The 24,035-nt window shown below is 30.7% G+C and overlaps 1 protein-coding gene across 1 annotated transcript in view; it reads left to right on the forward strand.

The window, feature by feature from the left end:
• Positions 1-942: 942 nt before the first annotated feature.
• The window catches only part of LOC129224984 (synaptogenesis protein syg-2-like), a 252,472-nt gene continuing 229,379 nt past the window's right edge, over positions 943-24,035 (forward strand). Inside the window, exon 1 of the mRNA XM_054859532.1 lies at positions 943-974. Coding sequence (XP_054715507.1) covers positions 943-974 — 32 coding nt within the window. The remainder of the gene's footprint in view (positions 975-24,035) is intronic.

Below are 24,035 nucleotides of genomic sequence, written 5' to 3' on the forward strand. Positions count from 1 at the left end.
AAGTATGTACCGGAAAATGAAGGAACATTTTATCTAAAATGTCTCCTAGAGCTCTGCATACCGTAAACCGGGGTTACTTTAAATTGACGGGGTAACTTTATAAAAACCTATTTTTTATTTTTGATCCGTTCTGGCAAGCTTAATTTTACAATTGGCGACCCCCAGGTGGTCTCAGGGTTTCAAGAATCACTTTTCAGAGTGCGCTGACATCGCCAATTGATTGAAACTGTAAAATGGTTTTGGCAACACTGATTTATGTGGGGATGGGGTAACTTTATTACAAACCACCGAAACAGTCGTTTTAGATGTAGAAAACACGTTGTTACAAAGTACCCCCGTATGATGGGGTAACATGAATTTAAAAAAAAAAATGACCCCCCCCCCTCCCCCCCCTATTCATTATATCGAAGAATTTCAAACGGCAATTTAAAGCTAGATGTTAAGCTATCGTTTGATTCAAGAATTGTTGAAATATCTTGAAAAATGAGAATGCTACAATACAAAATATGCGAAACCTGTATCAAAGTAACCCCGGTTTACGGTACATTAAAAGTTTTGAATATCGCTTGCATAATCGGAAGATATACGCATTATGTCTATGTCTATAATATAAGATATTGAAAAGAAGTAATAGACGGCTGCTTTAGAGATGTGATTCAAATGTCCAGAATGTTGCTGGTGCTTTTGTAAATCCCTGATGTTAGCAGAGTTAGGTTAAATCCATAATATTTTTGTATACTCTGGTTAAGTCCATAGCAAGGAATGGCGTATAGTAACGATCATGGTTAGAGAACCCCAAACAATCAAAAATATTGCACCCTAGCAAAGAAAGTGACACAGCTCCAAAAAAAAAAAAAAAGAAAGAAAGAAAAGAAACAGCATTGGAGAAAGCTAAGGTTTTACGCAATAGTAGTTTTAAGTAATTTAGTCGCGAATACTAAAATGCGAGTTGGTTATGATGTGAGTGAGTACTGGTAAGTTTTTGTTGTCCTAAAATAATAATGCAGATTTAAAGTTCAAAAATATTTCTTGGAAATTGAAAATGTAATGATTTCTCACTTAGTCATATCTCTTTTAAGCTCCACACACCTGTTATATAAGCTAACCTTGTGAATGTTTTGTGGCCAGAAAGAGCATTGAATTTATATTTTAAATCAATGGCTAGTACGTTTTTAGCAAATTTTGAGTTGTGTCACTTTCCTTGCTAACCAGGAAACATCACGATCAAGGAAATTCAAAAAAATTCCAAATTGGTGGCATTCGAAAGAGCATTGGAAAACATGTTTATGGCACTGAAACTACGTGCCCTCGTGACCACGTTATCGAAATATGATGTCTTAAAAATTGCCGAAATTTTTAGTAAAGTCGCCAAATTTAGCGAGTTTTGTTCAGAAATGGAAGGTACGGCGCGAATTCAACATCTGCATCTGACAAGACATTTCACTTCCATATTTGGTCACCACCAAAGCGCGTGAGAAATATCGCATTAATTCTTTACTCGGGGTGACTACCAAGGCGCGGGGTGTCGTGGCACAGACTGCGGCATTGAAATTTTTAGGGGCTTGTGTTCCGGGATATTAACGTGCAACTGTATAGGGGAAAACGCCACAGCCCGAAATATTTGTTTTATTTTATTGTAAAAACAATGGAATTTTTTGTTATTCTTAAGACTGTTAAAAAACTGATGTTTAAAACTTTTATGCTTCTGCGGGTAAAATATTTCCACTGAAAGAGTTTATTCGATGATGAAACTGTTTTGAAAAAAATATGATAACCGTAGAGAAACCGTAGAGTAGATTTACTGAGACTGCGACTTAGTGAAACCAAACAGCACTCACTCGTTATGCATCAAATGCACTGATACAATGACCAAAGTTAAAGAAGCTATAAGGGTATTTTCAGTGCAAATTAAATTACATGCAGCAAAACACACATCCAATAAACATCGTTTTTGTCCGAAATTTGCAGTTCTTGAGCAAAAACCAAGCATGACTCCATAAGAAAAGAATTTTATATATTTTAGAAGGGTCATAAAGTTTATGATGTTCTTTGCTTATTGTCCACGATTATCCAAACTCTAAAAGGAACTGCAGTGAAGCCAAAGCACGCGTTTTCATCAAGCGGCATTATTTTATGAGCAAAAATCCTTTCTCATCCCATGCGAGCGATTCCTTGTTAAAACGCATCGGACTTTTTTTAGGGCACACTTTTGCATACCAAACGATAATTGCTAACTGGGATCTGACTTTGTGGTGCTCTACGATTGGTGTACGGAATTCTAGAAAACTATTAATTCAAGTAACAAAAGCAGTTTTTCCTAAAAAGCACAACTTTTTCTATTCGACATTCAAATAAATTTAATACCACGGGATCCCGCGGGATTGGCTCCTTACAATCCCGAAATTCCGTGGGACTGAATTCGGCGCGGGATTGAAAACCCTATTTTAGTGCTATTTTTTCAATGCTGAGTAATTTTCATAATTCCGCAACTTATTTTTTTTAAAAATTATTTTAATAGATAATGGGTAATAAATTGAACACTTCTCCTAAAAGTAAGTTATTTTAGTTCATAATTATTTGTAGTTCCTTTATTTTTTGACATAAAGAAAAAAAAAATGATGGCAGCATTCCTTCAGACCTCGCACGCGGAGTACGTTGGCCCTCTTTTAGAAAACCCAGAAAAAAATAAAACCTTTAGAAGTAGTATTAGAAAAACAAAATTCTAGCGCAGACGATAGTTAAATCAAATAATGGCTTATAAATATAAAGCATTGCAGATGAAAATAAATTAGTAGAAAGTAAATGTGTGTGCATAGATGATTATAAATTTACAATTAGCAGTAGCACTTGTCTTTTAAATGAAATTATTGCACATAAACTCTTGTAACAGCTTCCTAATGTATATGGAATAAAAAAATATTTAAAAATCAATTTTTATTTTTATTAGTTCAAAATATGTTTTGTGTAAAGTTCATGTACAAAAGCACACATTAGAAAGAAATTTTTAAAAGCACGCTGCTGTTTTATACGCGAATTTTACTCGAAAACTTGAATAATGTTCTCTTGAACGTGGGATGTTTTTGTAACTATTTCCTAGTGTGTATGGAATAACAAAAAACATTTAAAAATCATTTTTTGTTTTTATTAGTTCAAAATATTTTTGTGTAATGTTCATGCGAAAATACACGCATTAGAAAGAAAATTAGCTTTTTAAAAGCACGCTGTTGTTTGATACTAAAAATGCTTCAAAACGTGAATTTTACTCGAAAACTTGACTAATGTTCTCTTGACTAATGATTGTGGAATATTGTTGTAACAACTCCCTTATGTGTATGGTATAACAAAAATCATTTAAAAATCAACTTGTTTCGTATTAGTTCAAAATAATGGTTATCTCATACACGCCTTAGAAAGAAAATGAGTTTTTGAAAGCACGCCTACCACACGCCACGTAATATTTAGTACTGAAAATCTATCAAAAGGCGAATTTCACTCAAAAGTTTGAATAATATTCTCTTGACTAATGAATGTGGGATGTTGTAACAACTCCCTAATATATATGGACTAACAAAAATAATTTAAAAATCATTTTTTCTTTTATATTAGTTCAACATATGTTTTGTGTAATGTGCATGCACAAATATACGCAATAAAAGAAAATTAGTTTTCAAAAGCCCGCTGTTATTTGATACACTAAAAATGCATCAGAAAGAGCGAATTTTACTCGAAAGCTTGGCTAATGTTCTCCGATACGCAGTTTGTAACCACATCGCATATTTTTAAGGTGATAAAACTCTTCTTTCACTACGACCCGCATTGAAAGGTGAAATATCGCCAGGTCTTTTTTCCTTATCCTATTTTTGTAAAATATCGGAATCCCTGGTGTCCTAAAACGCATGAAAGATTGCACATGGTGTTTTTTCTAACTCACATCTTTTCTTCCCGTTCCCGAGTATTTTTTACTAAGCTCAAACTAACGTTGAAGTTGCTTGTCGTCTTAAGATATGATTTTATATTTTCCTTGGGCTTAAACATTCGATAATATTTTGCATTGTATTTGCTAAATTATGTTAAGAGCGGGGAGGCATTGAATTCGTTTTCTTTATGCAAGCTACATTAATTTATGGCAGTTTGATATCTATGTATTTTAACTATTAAATCCAAAAGGTTTTGTCTACAATGTAACAGAAAGTACTTTTTAACTAACAACCTGATTAATTCTCGCTCGAAATTTGTAAATGAAAAAATAATACGTAAAATTACCATATGTAAAAATTAACATATTCGCCAGGTAAAAAGTTACCGTACTCGTTTATGTATGAACTAGTTGAAATAAAGACTTTCAAATGAATTATCTTTAAGAGTTCTAAGTGCTAAATGGGAGTATTAAGTTTCAAGAAGTTATCTGCATTTTTAAAGAGTTATTATATAGTTCATTTTCGTCTGTCAGCTGGGAAGTAGGAAAATCCTAATGCAGAAGGTATTAACCGATTTACCAATTAAGTTATCATCATGAACCGTAGCTGTAATTATATGTGAACTATTGAGAGTGCTCATAAAAAAAAAAAGGTTTAAGCAAGTAATCGGTTTTAAGTATTTATATTTTTACAAGCTGACAAACATTCCGCGTCGATATTGTGTTTACGTAATTACTCCTCCCTAGACGGCAGCATAGTTTGGTTTTACCTTTTAACAATATAACCGGAAGTTGCAGTCAAACCGAAATAATTCATTCAAAATCCAATTTCTTAAGTGTAATTTTATGAAAAACAGCCAAAATGTAAACTGTTTATTTACTTGCCTACAGCGGTGGGAAAAAAATCATCAAATTGATGACCAACTTGAGGTGTTCGATGAAATATTGAGGCAGTTATGGCGTACCCGCAGAAAAAAAATACCTACAAGAAAAAATATGTGTGATTACAGTTACTGTAAATATCCTCATACGACGTCAGCATAAGCGATTTGGAATTTTATTAACCGTTGAACTACAGATAAGAAAGTAACGTAATAATGGGGTTGTTTCCAAAATTTTAAAATTATTTTTTTTTTGAAATAACATGGTTAAAAACTTAGGATCTAACCATTTTTTAAATAATTTGCTTAAGTTTAATATTTTTAAAAAATTACTTAAATTGTTGCGCTTTCATTGTTTACATTTCTTGCCGATAACATCACAAATGATGAAAGGCCATTCACTGTTGCCATTCACAGAGCAAAATATTTAATTCGCATCTTTGCTCACGTGTATTGGCTACGCTATGGTTGATAGCGTAGAGCGCAATTTTAATTCGCTTCTTGATGATTATAACTTGGAAACGCGGTACAAAATGTGCCAAACAGCATCATTTTTGACGTCATCAAGACCACGCCTTGTTTGCAAAATCGGATGTTTTAAAAATTAATTAAAAAATAAATGTTGGGAAAATAAAAGCATTTTCTGGGTCCTTGTTATGTTTTTTTTTTTTTTTTTTTGCTTATTCTATCAATTTCAGTGACTAGAAGTACTACTTTTGACTGAAGGAAACAACCCAATTTAAGAACTTACCTAACTTTGTTGGCATCTTTGACTTAACTAGCAACGTTTGAAGCCATCGTAAAAGAAAGACTAGCTCATCTTCGCCATTTTAAGGCCAGAAAATAAAAGCGATCTGTTTTATCGGCACATTTATCATTTTCATTTTTCATGTACTTTTATTTTTTCTTTTTGAGCCAAGCGCTATTCAACAAAAATATTGAGAAAGTATGAAAACTCAAATAACAATAAATGATGCCAAACGAATGCGGATGAAATTTGTAAGCTTTCACTTATAGGAGTCTTAGCGTTGTTTAATCATCTGCTAGTTGCGTCCTTAAATACGGATTATCCTTATCACCGGGAGAGAACTAGAGAAAACCTGTAATCCCGGAACAACATTTTTTATTTTAAAAAAGAAAAAAAAAGAGAGAGAAAGAAACAGAGTTGCTCAGTTATTTAAAAACGCTAAACTGGTAAGTGAACATTGTTATTGCGATCAGTATTAATATTTAAAATTATGGATTCTTTCAAACGTAAAATACAGCCGAGCTCGCTTATAACGAACGCAAAGGGACCACGATGTTTGCTCGTTATAACCTTGTGCTCGCAATAAACGAGGTCTTGAAAAAAATCAGACAATTTTACCACAGTCGCTTTTTTGCTTCTTTTTAATCTCTATGCAGTTTCAAAGAAGTTGGTGAATTTGCTTTGAACTGTCTAAATGCCTGTTTCTAGTGTCATTGTTTTTGAGGAATACACATACGCAGACATATAAATGCTTCTTTATACCACAAATTAAATAAAAAAAATTGAAAAAAAAAAGAACCGACTTCAAAATTGCTCTAAAAAGGGAAAAATAATTTTATTCTTTAAACACCATCGATAATACTTTTAAACATAATTTGTGAAGTTGGCGCAAAAACGATCGATAAAATCATTCACAGCCATAACTCAACTACAAGTATAAATTTAACCAGGTCCAGTTTCTTCACTACCACATGCATATTTGAGTAACGATATAAATGTTTCGTTCCTAACTTTGGATGATTTTTTGATAAAAATATGAACGAAGCATGGTTACACTGGATTTTACTTTTTGTTTTTGCGCCAACTTCAAAAATTATGTTTAAAAGTATTATCGATGGTGTTTAAAGAATAAAATTATTTTTCACTTTTTAGAGCAATTTTGAAGTCGGTTCTATTTTTTTTTTTTTCAAAATATTTTTAATTCATTCTTTTTAGTGTAAATGTAGATATTTCAGTAAAAGTAAGAAGTTACCTTGTAAGAAGTTCGGCTCTATATCACTGTATTGCTTTAGAAAAGCCTTTATTCAAAATTATTATTACAATAACTATTAATGTTACTGTTATATGGCACCGAACTTTTATAACAATGAGTTTCATATTGTCGCGTAGATGAAGATAGCGGAGACAATGTGAAAGCCAAATGAAGCGAATACTCGTTAGTCTCAACTCGAGATCTTTATTCAGAATCACGAATGAACGTTACATCTCCTTATATACAACTTGAGAAAGTACTGGAACTTTCCAGACTTGGAAAGATACAGAAATTAATAGAACATTCGAGAAAATACGGGAAACAGTAGAAACAAAATTTTAGTAAAATTCAGTGTCTTTGTCGGGATTTGAACCCGGGTCGCTCGTGTGGGAGGCGGGAATTCTACCACTAAGCCACCGTTATCCATGGATGAAAAGTGCGAACTTCGCTACAATATCATTAATCATTTAATAGGGAAATTGCATAAAATTTACTGTTTTTTGCCCATAACTTTTTTCCTAAAGAACAAATACGGTCAAACAAAGTAATGGGACCTAAGTTGAGCCATCCCCTATCCATTAAAAAAAGAATCATCAAAATCGGTTCACTAGGTGAGACGCTATGAGTGGACAAACAAAAAAAAAAACATACATACGGTATGAACTGATGACCGCCTCCTTTTTGAAGTCGGTTAAAAAGAGCTGCATTGCTTGTTCTCAGGATTTATAATTTACCCCTAACTTTCAGTTGACTTCGAAATGTTAAAGAAAATTTTCCCAAAAAAGGATGAACTTAACTGGAAGTCAACAGAAATTTTATGAATCACAGAAATATTGCTCGCTTTAAGCGATGTTTGCTCGTTGAAAGCGAGTTATGCTCCCATAGGTTTAACATTGTACCAACCAAGTATATCACTGATTTCCTTGCTAAATCCGGGTTCTCGTTAAAACAGGACTCGCTATAAGCGATGTCGACTGCAATCTTTACTAATAATAAAGCTGAAAGTCTATCTGAATGTCTGTCTGTCTGTATGTCTGTTACGCGAATAGCGCCTTGATGGTTCAGCCGATTTTCATGAAATTTGGCGCAAAGTTAGTTCGTAGCATAAAGTTTGCACCTCGAAGCGATTTTTCGAAAATTCGATTATGTTTTTTTTCTATTCCAATTTTAAGAACATTTTACCGAGCAAATTATCATAACGTGGAACCATAAAATGGGCGAGCAAATGAATATCGCCAATTGGCGAGAAATTCATCTTCCATTGTAAATATACAGGCGAACCAAATGGACTTTAAATTTTCTACTACTGGCAAAGCCGTGAGGGTACCACTAGTAATCTAAATACATCAAATGAATCTACAACACGTTGTTGTATCTAGACCAGTGTACTTAGGACTACGGTCGAACTCGCTTATAACGAGCGCAAAGGGACCGCGATATTTGTTCGTTATAACCGAGCGCTCGTAAAAAGCGTATTCGCGAGAAACTCATAAAAATTCATCACAGTGGCTTTTTTTCTTCTTTATAATATCTGTACAGTACCAAAGAAGTTGGTTACTTTGCTTTGATCTGTCTAAATGCCTGTTTCTTGTGTCATTGTTTCTGAGGAATACACATATACTCCACAAATTCAAAAAAAAAAATTGTTTTCAGGATCTATGACTTATCACTGAAGCTCAGTTGACTTCAGAACAGTAAAGGATTTTTCTGAGAAGGAAGAAGCAGAATTGAAATTCATTATAAATTTTATGAATCACAAAAATATTTCTCGTTTTAAGCGGGATTTGCTCCTTAAAAGCGAGTTAGTCTTCCGTAGACATAACATTATAGCAGCCAAATATTTCCGATTTTCTCGCTAAATCCGGGTTCTCGTTAAATCAGGGCACGTTATATGCGAGTTCGACCGCATTCCTTGAAGTTTATTTTACTTTGTGCTGCAAAGGAAACAAACATAAATACATTTATAAAAGGAACAATATCAGGAAATACACTGAATTTTTAGATCGATTTTTATAAACAGTTACAATTTTACAATGTCTTAGGTTTATTTTTAAGTTTTAAGTTTTTCCATGCATTTTTTGTTCAACAATATAATTTACAAAACCTCATTCATTAAGAGTGGTAGACATTATCGCTCTGAAACAGCAACAGATAATTGGATGAGAAATCTGAACCCAATATTTTTATTCTCAACCGCATAAAGAACAACTTTTTATCGATAGGCCTTTTTTAATTTTTCACATTTTTTTAAAGCTATTTAGCATTATATATTTCTTTAAGCTTTATTAAGAAATTTAACCTGTTGCTTTGACAGCTCGAAATCAGTATTGCATACTATAATGTACACAGAGAGGGAAATATATGGTAACGGCACCAGTCACAGACATGCTTAAGGCATCGCTCTCAGGTTAACTCAATTTTCTGACCCTTTTAATGTATTTAGACTTTTGAAACTGTTTTTCTCGCATTCAACAACATCTCATCTAACGTTTGGCTTCTTCAAGATTCTCTAAATTAGTTAAATCTATTTTTTTTTTCAGTTTCGAAAAAAAGTCCCACCCCCCAGTAACAGAAACTGATAATTTTGATGATATCCAGAAACAGATAGGATGAGGAAAGGATGAGCAATGGACAAAATTCCCTATTTCTCTTCAAAATGTAAAAGTCCTTTTTTTGAGCAATCACGATTGCTTATTGTTCTCATTTGACTGTTTTGAATTCCTATCATTTTATTTTCCCACCAGCACCTTCTGCCAGCACCACCGTCGCGTCGACCGGCCTCACGATGCTGCTCCTCTTGCGAAAACCGTCTCCAGTTTGCGTCCATATCCTACACACACACGCATACACACACTCATGCCTGCACACAGACACAAACACATATGCCTACATACACACTCACACACACACGAACGCCTGCACACACAGCACTGCATACACAACACGCACATGCATACATACATACATACATACACACACACACGCACCCACACACATACGCCTACACAAACACACACATATGCGCTTACAAAAACACACACGCGCATTCATACGCACACACGCTCATGATTGCGAAAAACATAGTTTAAATTCAAGATGCAAAAAATTCAAATTAATATATATATATATATAATTTTTTTTTTTTTTAGATCTAAAACCTTATTAAGTTCAAATGAACAAAAACACCAGCAGACCTCGTGGTGGCAGTTCATAACCTTCCACCACTGCTCTGTAAATACCAGTAGTGGGAAAAGGAGAGTTCTGCGGCAGGAGGGGGCTCTAGGGCTCATAGCCCCCTCTCACTCCGCCTCCACCTCCTCCCGACCTTGGGGTTGACCTTGGGGTTGCGCATGAATCTTGAAGAAGGTGACGAGGGTTTTTTCCCCCGTGATTTCGCCCTTCCTCGCTTTTGCTCGGCTACGTTTTCGCTCTTCCTCGCTTCCGCTCGCGTTTTTACCGTGAAAGGTTATGAAGGTTTTTCGCGCGTTTTTAGATATTTTCCCGCGTTTTTGTACTTAGAATATTTTTTTGCAATTTAACGGTTTTTTAGTGATTGTAAATTATCATTTTTCACAAAAATATTTTTTTTTTGTTTTAAGTTGATGGTCCCACCAACCAACCCGGTGTATTAAATACACCCCATCAACTTCTTTTCATCTGCCAATGCAATTTGCATACAAATGCAGATCAATTTTGAAGATTTTTCACAAGTTAGATCAATCAGCTTTAATATTCAATATGATTTATACATTTTCATGAGTTATGTTTTAATCGCGTTATTAATCGTTTACACTGTCATTTTATTATTTTCATGCATTTATTATACTTGTAAAAATAAATCCCAACTCTGTTATATTTATCATTCTTTCGGTGATTCTTTTTTTTTTCGGACTTTGAATAATTTCGACGAATGGTTGTCAAGACAACCAAAGTTTCGCGAATTTAATTATTTTTTGAATATTTTTCGCGAATTTGATTATTTCAATGCTTTATGAACTTGGATTATTTTTCATGAATTTGATTATTCATTTTAGAGTTCGAATATTTTTTACATTCAGGTCTTAGACTAATTCGACGTCTTTCGTTCTTTTGATTATTTTCGAGCGTTTTCAAACTTTAAATATTTTTCACAAAACTTTTTTTTTTTTCATAGTACCAATCAGCTTTAATATTCAATATGATTTATACATTTTCATGAGTTATGTTTTAATCGCGTTATTAATCGTTTACACTGTCATTTTATTATTTTCATGCATTTATTATACTTGTAAAAATAAATCCCAACTCTGTTATATTTATCATTCTTTCGGTGATTCTTTTTTTTTTTCGGACTTTGAATAATTTCGACGAATGGTTGTCAAGACAACCAAAGTTTCGCGAATTTAATTATTTTTATTTTACAGAGTGTCGGGAATCGAACACCCAAACTTTGGGTTAGCAAAAAACGTATGCTAACCACTATGCTATATTTCCCATTACACTTTCAGTCTTAATGTGAATCTGTACCATGACAACGAATATTACAATTAAATTAATTTTAAAACCATCAGTTAATTCACTCTTTAGTACTAATCATGGCATATCATTAACTGTATTTCAGCTCATAATTGAAACTATCATCATTATTATTATTTTTCATAATAACAAAGTTTTCACTTAAGTGAAGATTTATTTAAATACAACCCATTCGAGATTTTAGATTTGGTTCAATGCTTTGTGGACTTGAAATATATTTTAAACTTTGATTTTCTTTTTCATGCATTTCAAACTTTATCATTTTTATTTTTTCTAACTTGTTAAATTTTCTTAACTAATTTCTTTTTTCTTTGTCAAATTGACAAATATTTTTTCTAACTTGTAAAAATTTCGAAGAAATAATTTTCTTAACTAATTTTTTTTTGACTTTCATACAACAAAATATTTTTTCTTACTTGTTAAATTTTCGAAGAAATAATTAACTTAAATATTCTTTCACACATTTTGAACTTTAACGTTTTTTCCTGTCATTTAGCACTTTGATTTTTTTTTTCACTATTTTAGCGTTTTTCAATTATTTTCAGTCTTTAACTATTTTCTTAACTTTTTAGTCTTTAACTAATTTCAAGCATTTCAGACTTAGATTATTTTTTCGTGATTTCGATTTTTTTTTAGTATATTTTAGAGTTTGATCATTTTCTCGCTTGTTTTTACTTTATCGTTTTTTTTTCCGATATTTTTAAACTTAGAAATTTTTCACAAGTAGTGACAGGAATCGAACCTTCAAATTTTTCAAAACGTTATCATGTCATCAATTTTTGCAATCATGTCAAACTTGCAATCAATTTACTCGTAGTAGTAATTAACACTTATCATTAACAAATTTTCTCAGATTTTAAAAAATCAACTTAATTAATTTTTTCCAGTAAGCAAATTGCGCACTCAAGTTACATTCCAACACTGCATATACGTTTCAAGAGTTTCATTGAATTTATCACATTCCATTTAATTAACTCTAATAATTACTTTTTCATTAATACTTAACTTAATCATTTTATCATACATTTATTCCAGTTACAAAATTATGCTTAAAAGTTATTTATTTTTCTTAGCACAAGAGATTTTAACATGTTCCTACTAAAATGCTTTTCACTCTAGTTTGAGTTTACTAAAATAGCAACTCATTTACGATTTAGATTCATTTAATCGTCTTTGATTCTTTTTCATTGTTAATATTTTAAATTATCACATACGTTATTATTTTTATACATTTATCCATTTAATTTTCCAAAATCTACAATCAATTTACTCTTCGTATTAATTAACACTTATCACTATCAAATATTTTCATGAATTTTAAAAATTATCTTCTTAAATAATTTTTTACTGTAACCAAATTTCCCACTCAAGTTATATTTTATCACTACATATGCTTTTCATGAGTTTCATTTAATTTATCGCATTTCATTTAATTAACTCTAATAATTATTTTTTATCATCGATATTTAAGTTAATCATATTTTCCTTTATTTTTTTTTTCATGCAAACACTCTTCATGGAATAAAACAAAATTTTCAACTTTCATGAATTAAATCCCCTCTGACTATTTTATTTTACTTTACCATACTTTACTATTTTACTTACTGCGTTTTACTATTTATCATTCATTACAGCTTTTCCAAAATATTACTTTACAACCAACTAATTTCATTAACAGAATTTTCATTACAATTTATAAATTTCCCTTTTATTTAATTATTTTTACCTACGCTAAAATAAAACACATCACATAAAAAAGTTAAACATCAATGAAGAACCCGAGAAATGTTAAAATTATAAGTCGAGTATCAAAACTTCATGTCAGCAAATTTTAAAAATAGACTTACCGAAAAATAACTTCTACTGAAATTCATTTCAAAACTTGGAATCAATTTACTCTTAGCATTAATAAACACTTATCATTAAGAAATTTTCATGGATTTTAAAAATCAACTTATTTAATTTTTTCCAGTAAGCAAATTTCGCACTCAAGTTACATTTTATCACTACATATGCTTTTCAAGAGTTTTATTGAATTTATCACATTTTATTTAATTATTTTTTTATTAGTATTAAACTTAGTCATTTTATCGCTTAGTATTTAACTTAATCATTTTCTTGCTTGTTTTTACTTTATCGGGTTTTTTTTTTCCCGTTATTTTTAAACTTAGAAATTTCTCACAATTAGTAACAGGAATCGAACCCACAAATTTTTCGAAACATTATCAGGTCTACAATTTTCATCCAACTAATTTATTTTAAAAACTTGCAATCAATTTACTCTTAGTAGTAATTAACACTTATCATTAATAAATTTTCACGATTTTAAAAAAATCAACTTATTTAATTTTTTTTCCAGTAAGCAAATTTCGCACTCAAGTTACATTTCATCACTTTATATGCTTTTCAAGAGTTTCATTTAATTTATCGCATTTTATTTAATCAACTCTATTAATTATTTTTTTTGATTAGTATTTAACTTAGTCATTTTATCGCATAGTGTTTTACTTTATTATTATTATTTTTTTTTTCCATACAAGCACTCTTGTTAGAATAAAACAAAATTTTCAACCTTCATGAATTAGAATCACTTTGGCTATTTCATTTTCCCAATAATATTTTACTTTAACAACTAATTTCTTTAACAAAATCGATATCATTTATTTTAGTCTTAATCCTTTTCGAACGATACATTCAAATGGACAGCTATACGTTAAATTAAGAAACTTAATCTAAATTTTGACAAATTAAGTTATAGCTAAATACTGACTAAAATTAAGTACAAAAGACTAACCTTTTTGGGGTGAAATCCCTCAAGTACCAGCTATCGCGAAGTTATTTAAAAACAGTGAATGAAATTGTAATAAGTGGATTGTTAATTATAACTCAATCTCACAAAATTACAATTACACGCATGTTTTATTTGAAATCGCTGCATACGGCTAAGGTTGAAAATTTTGTTTTATTCTAACAAGAGTGCTTGTATGGAAAAAAAAATAATAATAATAAAGTAAAACACTATGCGATAAAATGACTAAGTTAAATACTAATCAAAAAAATAATTAATAGAGTTGATTAAATAAAATGCGATAAATTAAATGAAACTCTTGAAAAGCATATAAAGTGATGAAATGTAACTTGAGTGCGAAATTTGCTTACTGGAAAAAAAATTAAATAAGTTGATTTTTTTAAAATCGTGAAAATTTATTAATGATAAGTGTTAATTACTACTAAGAGTAAATTGATTGCAAGTTTTTAAAATAAATTAGTTGGATGAAAATTGTAGACCTGATAATGTTTCGAAAAATTTGTGGGTTCGATTCCTGTTACTAATTGTGAGAAATTTCTAAGTTTAAAAATAACGGGAAAAAAAAAACCCGATAAAGTAAAAACAAGCAAGAAAATGATTAAGTTAAATACTAAGCGATAAAATGACTAAGTTTAATACTAATAAAAAAATAATTAAATAAAATGTGATAAATTCAATAAAACTCTTGAAAAGCATATGTAGTGATAAAATGTAACTTGAGTGCGAAATTTGCTTACTGGAAAAAATTAAATAAGTTGATTTTTAAAATCCATGAAAATTTCTTAATGATAAGTGTTTATTAATGCTAAGAGTAAATTGATTCCAAGTTTTGAAATGAATTTCAGTAGAAGTTATTTTTCGGTAAGTCTATTTTAAAAATTTGCTGACATGAAGTTTTGATACTCGACTTATAATTTCAACATTTCTCGGGTTCTTCATTGATGTTTAACTTTTTTATGTGATGTGTTTTATTTTAGCGTAGGTAAAAATAATTAAATAAAAGTGAAATTTATAAATTGTAATGAAAATTCTGTTAATGAAATTAGTTGGTTGTAAAGTAATATTTTGGAAAAGCTGTAATGAATGATAAATAGTAAAACGCAGTAAGTAAAATAGTAAAGTATGGTAAAGTAAAATAAAATAGTCAGAGGGGATTTAATTCATGAAAGTTGAAAATTTTGTTTTATTCCATCAAGAGTGTTTGCATGAAAAAAAAAATAAAGGAAAATATGATTAACTTAAATATCGATGATAAAAAATAATTATTAGAGTTAATTAAATGAAATGCGATAAATTAAATGAAACTCATGAAAAGCATATGTAGTGATAAAATATAACTTGAGTGGGAAATTTGGTTACAGTAAAAAATTATTTAAGAAGATAATTTTTAAAATTCATGAAAATATTTGATAGTGATAAGTGTTAATTAATACGAAGAGTAAATTGATTGTAGATTTTGGAAAATTAAATGGATAAATGTATAAAAATAATAACGTATGTGATAATTTAAAATATTAACAATGAAAAAGAATCAAAGACGATTAAATGAATCTAAATCGTAAATGAGTTGCTATTTTAGTAAACTCAAACTAGAGTGAAAAGCATTTTAGTAGGAACATGTTAAAATCTCTTGTGCTAAGAAAAATAAATAACTTTTAAGCATAATTTTGTAACTGGAATAAATGTATGATAAAATGATTAAGTTAAGTATTAATGAAAAAGTAATTATTAGAGTTAATTAAATGGAATGTGATAAATTCAATGAAACTCTTGAAACGTATATGCAGTGTTGGAATGTAACTTGAGTGCGCAATTTGCTTACTGGAAAAAATTAATTCAGTTGATTTTTTAAAATCTGAGAAAATTTGTTAATGATAAGTGTTAATTACTACTACGAGTAAATTGATTGCAAGTTTGACATGATTGCAAAAATTGAAGACATGATAACGTTTTGAAAAATTTGAAGGTTCGATTCCTGTCACTACTTGTGAAAAATTTCTAAGTTTAAAAATATCGGAAAAAAAAAACGATAAAGTAAAAACAAGCGAGAAAATGATCAAACTCTAAAATATACTAAAAAAAAAATCGAAATCACGAAAAAATAATCTAAGTCTGAAATGCTTGAAATTAGTTAAAGACTAAAAAGTTAAGAAAATAGTTAAAGACTGAAAATAATTGAAAAACGCTAAAATAGTGAAAAAAAAAAAATCAAAGTGCTAAATGACAGGAAAAAACGTTAAAGTTCAAAATGTGTGAAAGAATATTTAAGTTAATTATTTCTTCGAAAATTTAACAAGTAAGAAAAAATATTTTGTTGTATGAAAGTCAAAAAAAAATTAGTTAAGAAAATTATTTCTTCGAAATTTTTACAAGTTAGAAAAAATATTTGTCAATTTGACAAAGAAAAAAGAAATTAGTTAAGAAAATTTAACAAGTTAGAAAAAATAAAAATGATAAAGTTTGAAATGCATGAAAAAGAAAATCAAAGTTTAAAATATATTTCAAGTCCACAAAGCATTGAACCAAATCTAAAATCTCGAATGGGTTGTATTTAAATAAATCTTTACTTAAGTGAAAACTTTGTTATTATGAAAAATAATAATAATGATGATAGTTTCAATTATGAGCTGAAATACAGTTAATGATATGCCATGATTAGTACTAAAGAGTGAATTAACTGATGGTTTTAAAATTAATTTAATTGTAATATTCGTTGTCATGGTACAGATTCACATTAAGACTGAAAGTGTAATGGGAAATATAGCATAGTGGTTAGCATACGTTTTTTGCTAACTCAAAGTTTGGGTGTTCGATTCCCGACACTCTGTAAAATAAAAATAATTAAATTCGCGAAACTTTGGTTGTCTTGACAACCATTCGTCGAAATTATTCAAAGTCCGAAAAAAAAAGAATCACCGAAAGAATGATAAATATAACAGAGTTGGGATTTATTTTTACAAGTATAATAAATGCATGAAAATAATAAAATGACAGTGTAAACGATTAATAACGCGATTAAAACATAACTCATGAAAATGTATAAATCATATTGAATATTAAAGCTGATTGGTACTATGAAAAAAAAAAAAGTTTTGTGAAAAATATTTAAAGTTTGAAAACGCTCGAAAATAATCAAAAGAACGAAAGACGTCGAATTAGTCTAAGACCTGAATGTAAAAAATATTCGAACTCTAAAATGAATAATCAAATTCATGAAAAATAATCCAAGTTCATAAAGCATTGAAATAATCAAATTCGCGAAAAATATTCAAAAAATAATTAAATTCGCGAAACTTTGGTTGTCTTGACAACCATTCGTCGAAATTATTCAAAGTTCGAAAAAAAAAAGAATCACCGAAAGAATGATAAATATAACAGAGTTGGGATTTATTTTTACAAGTATAATAAATGCATGAAAATAATAAAATGACAGTGTAAACGATTAATAACGCGATTAAAACATAACTCATGAAAATGTATAAATCATATTGAATATTAAAGCTGATTGATCTAACTTGTGAAAAATCTTCAAAATTGATCTGCATTTGTATGCAAATTGCATTGGCAGATGAAAAGAAGTTGATGGGGTGTATTTAATACACCGGGTTGGTTGGTGGGACCATCAACTTAAAACAAAAAAAATTATTTTTGTGAAAAATGATAATTTACAATCACTAAAAAACCGTTAAATTGCAAAAAAATATTCTAAGTACAAAAACGCGGGAAAATATCTAAAAACGCGCGAAAAACCTTCATAACCTTTCACGGTAAAAACGCGAGCGGAAGCGAGGAAGAGCGAAAACGTAGCCGAGCAAAAGCGAGGAAGGGCGAAATCACGGGAAAAAAACCCTCGTCACCTTCTTCAAGATTCATGCGCAACCCCAAGGTCAACCCCAAGGTCGGGAGGAGGTGGAGGCGGAGTGAGAGGGGGCTATGAGCCCTAGAGCCCCCTCCTGCCGCAGAACTCTCCTTTTCCCACTACTAATACCAACTGGCTCACAAAATTCACTCTGATAACGCTAGATGGTTGCACCGTATTCATGGTTAGCAGCAACATCAGTTTTACCAGCCAAAAATTCTTATTATTTAAATCCAAACTTACTACTGCCTGTTACTGGACCCTTGTCCGTAACTCTGGTGCCGTTACCCTACTCATCAAAAGGAAACATCACAATGGAATGTGAACATTTTAATGGCATTTTTTTCTCAATCATTCTTTCTACAAAAAACTAGGTATCTTTGCTCGCGCTGCAGTCCGCAATAGAACACCAACTTTCAAAACTGATTGTGCAACCGAAGCAACATAATATTAATACGATTTTCATCGTTTTAGCAATTAAGTATTAATAGAACTTAAGTAAGTTATATAACTTTTTAATCTAAACTGCTTATAGCTACACACAGTTTATATGAAATAGTCTCTATAACTCACGGTAATTTACTAGAGTTTCTGTATTAAACTAATATCCTTATTTTCAACGAAATGACTTCACTGCAATACATATTAAATGCTGCATTCCCCCCCCCCCCTGTCCCAGATATTTTAAACCCTAATTATAAATTCAAAAATATTGGAAGGAATTAAAACTCAAGCAACAATAAATGATTCAAATTTAGTTCTTCAGTAACAAATGATAATTTCGTCAGTCAATTTTTAAAGCATTTGAAAAGTCAGGTACGTTTTGCTTAGAAAAGAGGTTTTTTCCCGTATTTCATAAAAAACTAAGTTTTATACTGATTCATCTTACGATGTGAAATTGAATTATGAATGAACGTGCAAACAAAATAACATACTTTTGTTTAGGTTGAAACGTTAAGAAGTTTCAAATTCTGGTGCAAATAGTTACGAAAATACAGCAATTGAGATTGAGCTCAATTGACCCGTTTTGCTTTTTTTCTTCATTTTTTCACGGAAAATATGAAATACAGTTGAACTAGGTAAATACGAAGTGTCAAAAATCCACGAATTCGTTCGTATTAGCTGTTTTTCGTAACAACCGAGAATGACTAATACTGTGTAAAAAATGAAGAAATGCTTTCCTAGGTTTAAAAAAAATATTACTACTAATACACACATTGTAATTCAGAGATGTTACAGATTAGTACGTTCAGAAAAAAAATCACTTATTTTTTTATATAAATGAATGCTTTTGAAAAATATTGAAAAAGGAAGATGATAATCGACCATCGCGGAATAGGTTGTAATCCACAATGGGAGATGAACAGTTTTATCTCTGAGTAAATTGAAATGTCCACAAGTAAACAAATGTACGGGCTTTATTTTCTATGTAAAATATTTAATATTTTCTTCTCTTTACGCGATGGGACTTATACTAGCTAACAAAATGATGAATAATTTCTAAAACAGAAAATTAGAGTATTCAATCACGAACATTTTTAGTAAAAGGGTAAGAAATTTTTGTTCGTCTGAGCCGAGACTTTCAATGCAATGTACATATTATACGTGAAATTTTTAATGTGATTTGATAGCAAACCAAACTTAACAAACAAAATGTTCGTTTTAGTCTTGATTTCGTGTTAAACGTGATCGTAATTATAAAACTTCAACTGTATTTAAAAATCTTGTCCTAACTTACTTGCTAAACTGTCAATCGAGTATAAAAGGAAACATACATGCTCATTTTTATCTCTTAATTACAAAAAAAGAAAGTTAAAATTAACTCTTTCCACAACCTTTATCGAAAAATAGGATTTAACCTTTATCGCATAAGGACTTAATGCCTACTTTAGTTTAGAGTCACAGAAAGGGAATTAGCTGATAACTCATACTCTATTGTTAAAGAAAACTTTGAACAAATTTCATTTTACCTGGATTTTTCTTCTTTCAAATGGTGATTTCTTTGTTTCTGTATTTTCAAAAAAATGTAAGCATATTTTCATAAACTTTCAATGTCCATATCTACCTGATAAAAGTTTCTTGTTGCTGTCATTTTTTATTATAAAACCATATCTTAAAATCAAGAAAAATGTAAACTCCTTTCTCCCCATACTTTAAAAAAAAATTGACCACAACACAACTTCTTTATCAAGAAAAAATACTTAAGAATGTTTAGTGTATGAAGACTTTAAAATAAATCACCAGTTCATCTCTAACTGGGATGAAATATCTTCCAGAACCGATTTTTTTCTCTGTTTGGCCGAAATGTCAACATTTTTCTTGTCTTATAATGCTTAAAAGATGGCAGTTCAACGGTTCTTCCCACGCCCCCCGTCTTCACCCCTACCTCTCATTCATTTCTCTTTCCTTGTGACTTGCGGCTTGAACAGATGGTTTCATCGCATATCTCGTATCCCAAGCGATTTCTTGAAATAAATTTTTCTTTTTTCCCCCGTTTTTCAATAGATGCCAATAGCCAAAGTCATTCGTACTAAACTTTGTGGAAATTTCAGTAATATAGATATTTATCAGTTTATTTATGCATGTATTTTGATGAATAACTTAATGACTAAGAAGTAAAATGTAAAAACGTTAATATTTGATAATTTAGATAAAAAGAAAAATTACAAAATTACGTCATTAGACAATGAAATTCTAAAGTTACTGCCAGCGCGGGTTTTGCGATTGCAAGAAACTTTTTAATGTGTGAAGAGGAGGGTTTTGGTTTAAAAATCTTCGTAATGCAAATAAATATATATATATATATATATATATATATATATATATATATATATATATATATATATATATATATATATATATATATATATATATATATATATATATATATATATATATTAATTTGAATTTTTGGCATCATGAATTCAAATTATGTTTTTCGCAATCACGAGCGTGTGTGTGTATGACTGCGCATGTGTGTTTGTGTAGGCGCATGGCGCATGTGTGTGGGTGCGCGTATATGTGTGTATGTATGCATGTGTGTGCGTGTTATGTATGCAGTGCTGTGTGTGTACGCGCCTGTGTATGTGTGTAGGCGTTCGTGTGTGTGTATGTAGGCATATGTGTTTGTGTCTGTGTGCAGGCATGAGTGTGTGTATGTGTGTAGGAGTGTGTATTTGTGTCTGTGCGCAGGCATGAGTGTGTGTAGGCGTGTGTATGTATGCGTGTGTGTGTAGGATATGGAAGCAACCAGGAGACGGTTTTCGCAAGAGGAGCAGCATCGTGAGGCGGTCGACGCGACGGTGGTGCCCGCAGAGGGTGCTGGTGGGAAAATAAAATGATAGGAATTCAAAACAGTCAAATGAGAACAATAAGCAATCGTGATTGCTCAAAAATAGCCACAGAGTCATTATGAGCATGGTGGTTAAAGTAAAAAAAAATGAAGCAATAAACATCAATAACAAAACATATGCAGTATAAAAAAGCAATTAAAAAATTTATAAAAAATATTTTTTTTAAATGGGAACTAAATATAGTTCCAATTATTCAAATATTGTAAAGGATAATAAAATTTTTAAAAATAATCATTGCAGAGTCAAGAACGTGAAAAAAAAAAGGACAGCTAGTCTAACCACAGATGATATGGAATAGCAAACGTCCGGTTTCTTGGCGGAAATGGGCGCATAGTTTTCTGGGGTAGTAGTTTGTTCGTTACAGATATGTGCTTTTGCCTATGAATTGTTTAGACGCAGTTTTCTAAAAATGACAATTTGTTCGTGGCAATACTTTTTTAAATCTAAACTATTTGTGATCTATATTCTCACTACAAAAAGTAATTATTTTATTTTTTTAACATAATTTTGTGCATCCAATTTTGCTTTTACGCTTCCGAGCGAAATGAAAATATATATTTTTTATTTTTGTGTTTATATAAAAGTCTTTTTATTTCTGTTCATTTTTTACGAAGAGAATGCAAAAAAGTAATAAGGCCCAAGTGACATTATAAAATGCGTGCATCAAAATCCCATTGAGATGGAATCGTCCTAACTTGGTCACTTGTCAGATTCCACGTCATATGTGGTTTAGACTGTAGGTGCGAGTAAAGCACAAGCGCTAAAAGTTATGACTCTGATATTCATAACTTTTCTTACGAATTTTTTAAGATGAGGGTGAAATTTTTACCTGCAAAAGAACTTGCGCGGGCAATGTACGACATCCTGAAGAAACCAGAATTTATGCTCAGAAAATGATCTATCATCATTAAAAGATCATTTTTAGAGAAATACAACTATTCTTAATCCCTTTGTTGTTGAATGGATTAAACATAAAATTCCGTTTTGTGGTTTTTCATAGATGATACTACACTTTTTGTAAATATTTATGATCTCCCCTTCCCTTTACCACAAAGTGTCACTCTTCCCCTTGTCACACGTTATGCTGTTTTTTCAAAACATATTCTTTTTAAAAATACGTGATGTCACACTTCTTGTTACTCCAACCCTCCCCTTTTGTCATAAATTCTCATAATTCATATCATTATGTCGATAACATTATATTTACCTCTGAAATTTACAAAGTCCTTCTCGGAGATATTCAAAATTAAATATTAAACAGTTGTAGCTCCTCTCTACACTGCAAAAAAAAGGGGGGGGGGGCTTAATAATAAAAAACCTCTAGGGAACTGGGATTTTATAAACTTTTCTAGTAACATATAGAGCTGTACTGCAAGTAATGCTGTAACATTACTTAAGAAGAAACTGTGTCTGTTGCTAGAAAAGTTTACGGACTCCCAGTTTCCTAAAGATGTTCTGGTAGTAGGGGAATGTCGGGCAAAGTGAAATATTTGCTCTGTCCATAGTGCCACGAATCTGGTAATATTTTTTTATCTATGTAACACGTCTGATCTATCCCAATCAGAAAAGAGTTATGCCTGAAGATTAAAGAATTCTAATATATATAATAGCGAATTCACTATTCGAGTAACGCTGACGTGATCAACAATGAAACTCGCGCCACGGCATGATAATTTGATAATATTTTTTGGCAATTTTTGACATGCAGAGAAATGCGTTATTTTGACAGGGCTGAACTGGATCCGGTAACTTGACTGTTTTACTGGTAAGACTCATTTTAAGAGAATGAAGAAATGTAAAAGTGGTCCACAACGCTATCTACTGGAGTTTACGGTTAATCCATTGGAGTTACGGTTAAAATTTCAACCATAAAAATATCACCAAACAGGCGGATGCTTCGTTCAAATGCAGAAGCAATTTTCACTCGTCATACCTTGACGAGCGAATTTTTAGTATGATAATATAAACATTTTTTTAATTTGAAATATTAATTGAGACCTACTAATATTTGGTGCAAGGCTTATTTATTTACTACACATAAAGTTTATTCTTATTTTTAAAGTTTTGTATTATAAGTCAAGTGCATGCGGGGCAACGTGGATGGGGCAATGCAAAATAGTTCATTTCATTAATTTTGTCATTTCTCACGTATTTGTACACTAATTAATTCATTTGCAATCTTTATTTCTTAATTAACTTCTTCATTCATTATTTCGCATATTTTTTTCATATTTATTCACTCTTTTATCCACTTATTGTTTTCCATATGTAATTCAAGTTATGCACGTATTTATTCGTTTATTGTTTCATTATTTATTCATTTATTCAGTTAATTTTTATTCACTCATTTTTTAGTCAAAAATAGTTTTAATTAGTCACATGAAAGAATATTTCATTAGAAAAACATTTTATTTTTCATTTTGTCCCATGAAAAATGAAAGTGAAAAATTTCCACCTTTTTTTGGAATTACAGATTTACTGCTAAATTGAAAAAAATAAAGTATCAATGTAAATTATAGGATAAAATATATTGTTCTTCCTTTATCAACTGATATTTTCAAAACAAATTTCAAAATGTTTTCATTTTGAACACGGTCCCACATTCCTACAGCAGATTTCGAGCAGTAATGCAGATGTTTCAGTGCTGTTGGATGTATTAAAAATATGCTTAAAGTTCTCTCTTTGGTTTTTTCGGTGACATA

This window comes from Uloborus diversus, chromosome 6 (assembly GCF_026930045.1).
Source record: "Uloborus diversus isolate 005 chromosome 6, Udiv.v.3.1, whole genome shotgun sequence".
Taxonomy (NCBI): Eukaryota; Metazoa; Arthropoda; class Arachnida; order Araneae; family Uloboridae; genus Uloborus; species Uloborus diversus.